This window comes from Onychostruthus taczanowskii, unplaced genomic scaffold (genome assembly GCF_017590055.1).
Source record: "Onychostruthus taczanowskii isolate IOZ18803 unplaced genomic scaffold, ASM1759005v1 scaffold240, whole genome shotgun sequence".
Classification (NCBI taxonomy): domain Eukaryota; kingdom Metazoa; phylum Chordata; class Aves; order Passeriformes; family Passeridae; genus Onychostruthus; species Onychostruthus taczanowskii.
Window position 1 is genome coordinate 228852 of NW_024499685.1, and position 1173 is coordinate 230024.

The 1173-nt window shown below is 66.5% G+C and overlaps 1 protein-coding gene across 1 annotated transcript in view; it reads left to right on the plus strand.

Annotated features, from left to right (window-relative positions):
* Positions 1-1173, plus strand: part of NRBP2 (nuclear receptor binding protein 2) — a 42194-nt gene that overhangs the window by 31276 nt on the left and 9745 nt on the right. Inside the window, exons 8-9 of the mRNA XM_041406109.1 lie at positions 8-146; positions 901-996. Of these exons, the coding sequence (XP_041262043.1) occupies positions 8-146; positions 901-996 (235 nt within the window). The remainder of the gene's footprint in view (positions 1-7; positions 147-900; positions 997-1173) is intronic.

A 1173-nucleotide genomic window follows, 5' to 3' on the forward strand; every position in this document is an offset into this window, starting at 1 on the left:
TGCCCAGGTGGGGCTGTCCCAGGGGTGCCCAGGTGGGTGCCCAGGTGCGCTCCAGCCCTGACCCTGCCCCGTGTCCCTCTCGTGCTGCAGAGAAGGCCGACGGCACGGCCGTGGACATCTTCTCCTTCGGGATGTGTGCGCTGGAGGTGCGGGGGGACCCTGGGAACGGTGGGACCCTGCCGGGAGGTGTCACTGTCCGGGGCTGTCCCCTGTCTGGGGCAGGAGGTGTCACTGTCTGGGGCTGTCAACTTTCCAGGGCTGTCCCCTGTCCCTGCTCTGCCTGGGGCTGTCCCCTGTCCTAACCCTAACCCTGTCCCTGCCCTGTCTAGGGGTGTCCCCTTTCTGGGGGTGTCCCCTGTTGGGGGCTGTCTCCTGTCCCTGCCTTACCTGGAGGTGTCCCTTGTCCCCTGTCCCTGTCCCTGCCCTACCTGGGGCTGTCTCCTGTCCCTGCGCTGTCCCCTGGAAGCCCCTACGGACTGGCCATGTCCCTTGTTCCTGCCCTGTCCAGGTTGTCTCTTGTCTCTGCCCTGCCTGGGGGTGTCCCCTATCCAGGGCTGTCCTTTGTCCAGGGCTGTCCTTTGTCCAGGGCTGTCCCCTGTCCCTGTCCCTGGAATCCCCACAGTCTGGCCATGTCACCTGGAAGCCCCATGGACTGGCCGTGTCCCTGTCCCTGGAAGCCCCACGGACTGGCCGTGTCCCTGTCCCTGGAAGCCCCACAGACTGGCAGTGTCCCTGTCCCTGTCCCTGGAACCCCCATGCACTGGCCGTGTCCCTGTCCCTGGAAGCCCCACGCACTGGCGGTGTCCCTGTCCCAGTCCCTGGAAGCCCCACGCACTGGCTGTGTCCCTGTCCCTGTCCCTGGAAGCCCCACGCACTGGCCGTGTCCCTGTCCCCTCGCAGATGGCCGTGCTGGAGATCCAGACCAACGGGGACACGCGGGTCTCGGAGGAGGCGATCGCGCGGGCGCGGCACTCCCTGGATGACCCCAACATGAGGGTGAGGGAGCAGGGGGAGCCTGCTGGGGACAGTCCTGTGTCACTGCTGGGGACAGTCCTGTGTCACTGGTCACTGCTGGGTGTGAATCCCTGTCCCGTGTCACTGCTGGGGACAGTCCCTGTCCTGTGCCACTGCTGGGTGTGAATCCCTGTCCTGTGTCACTGCTGGGGACAGTCC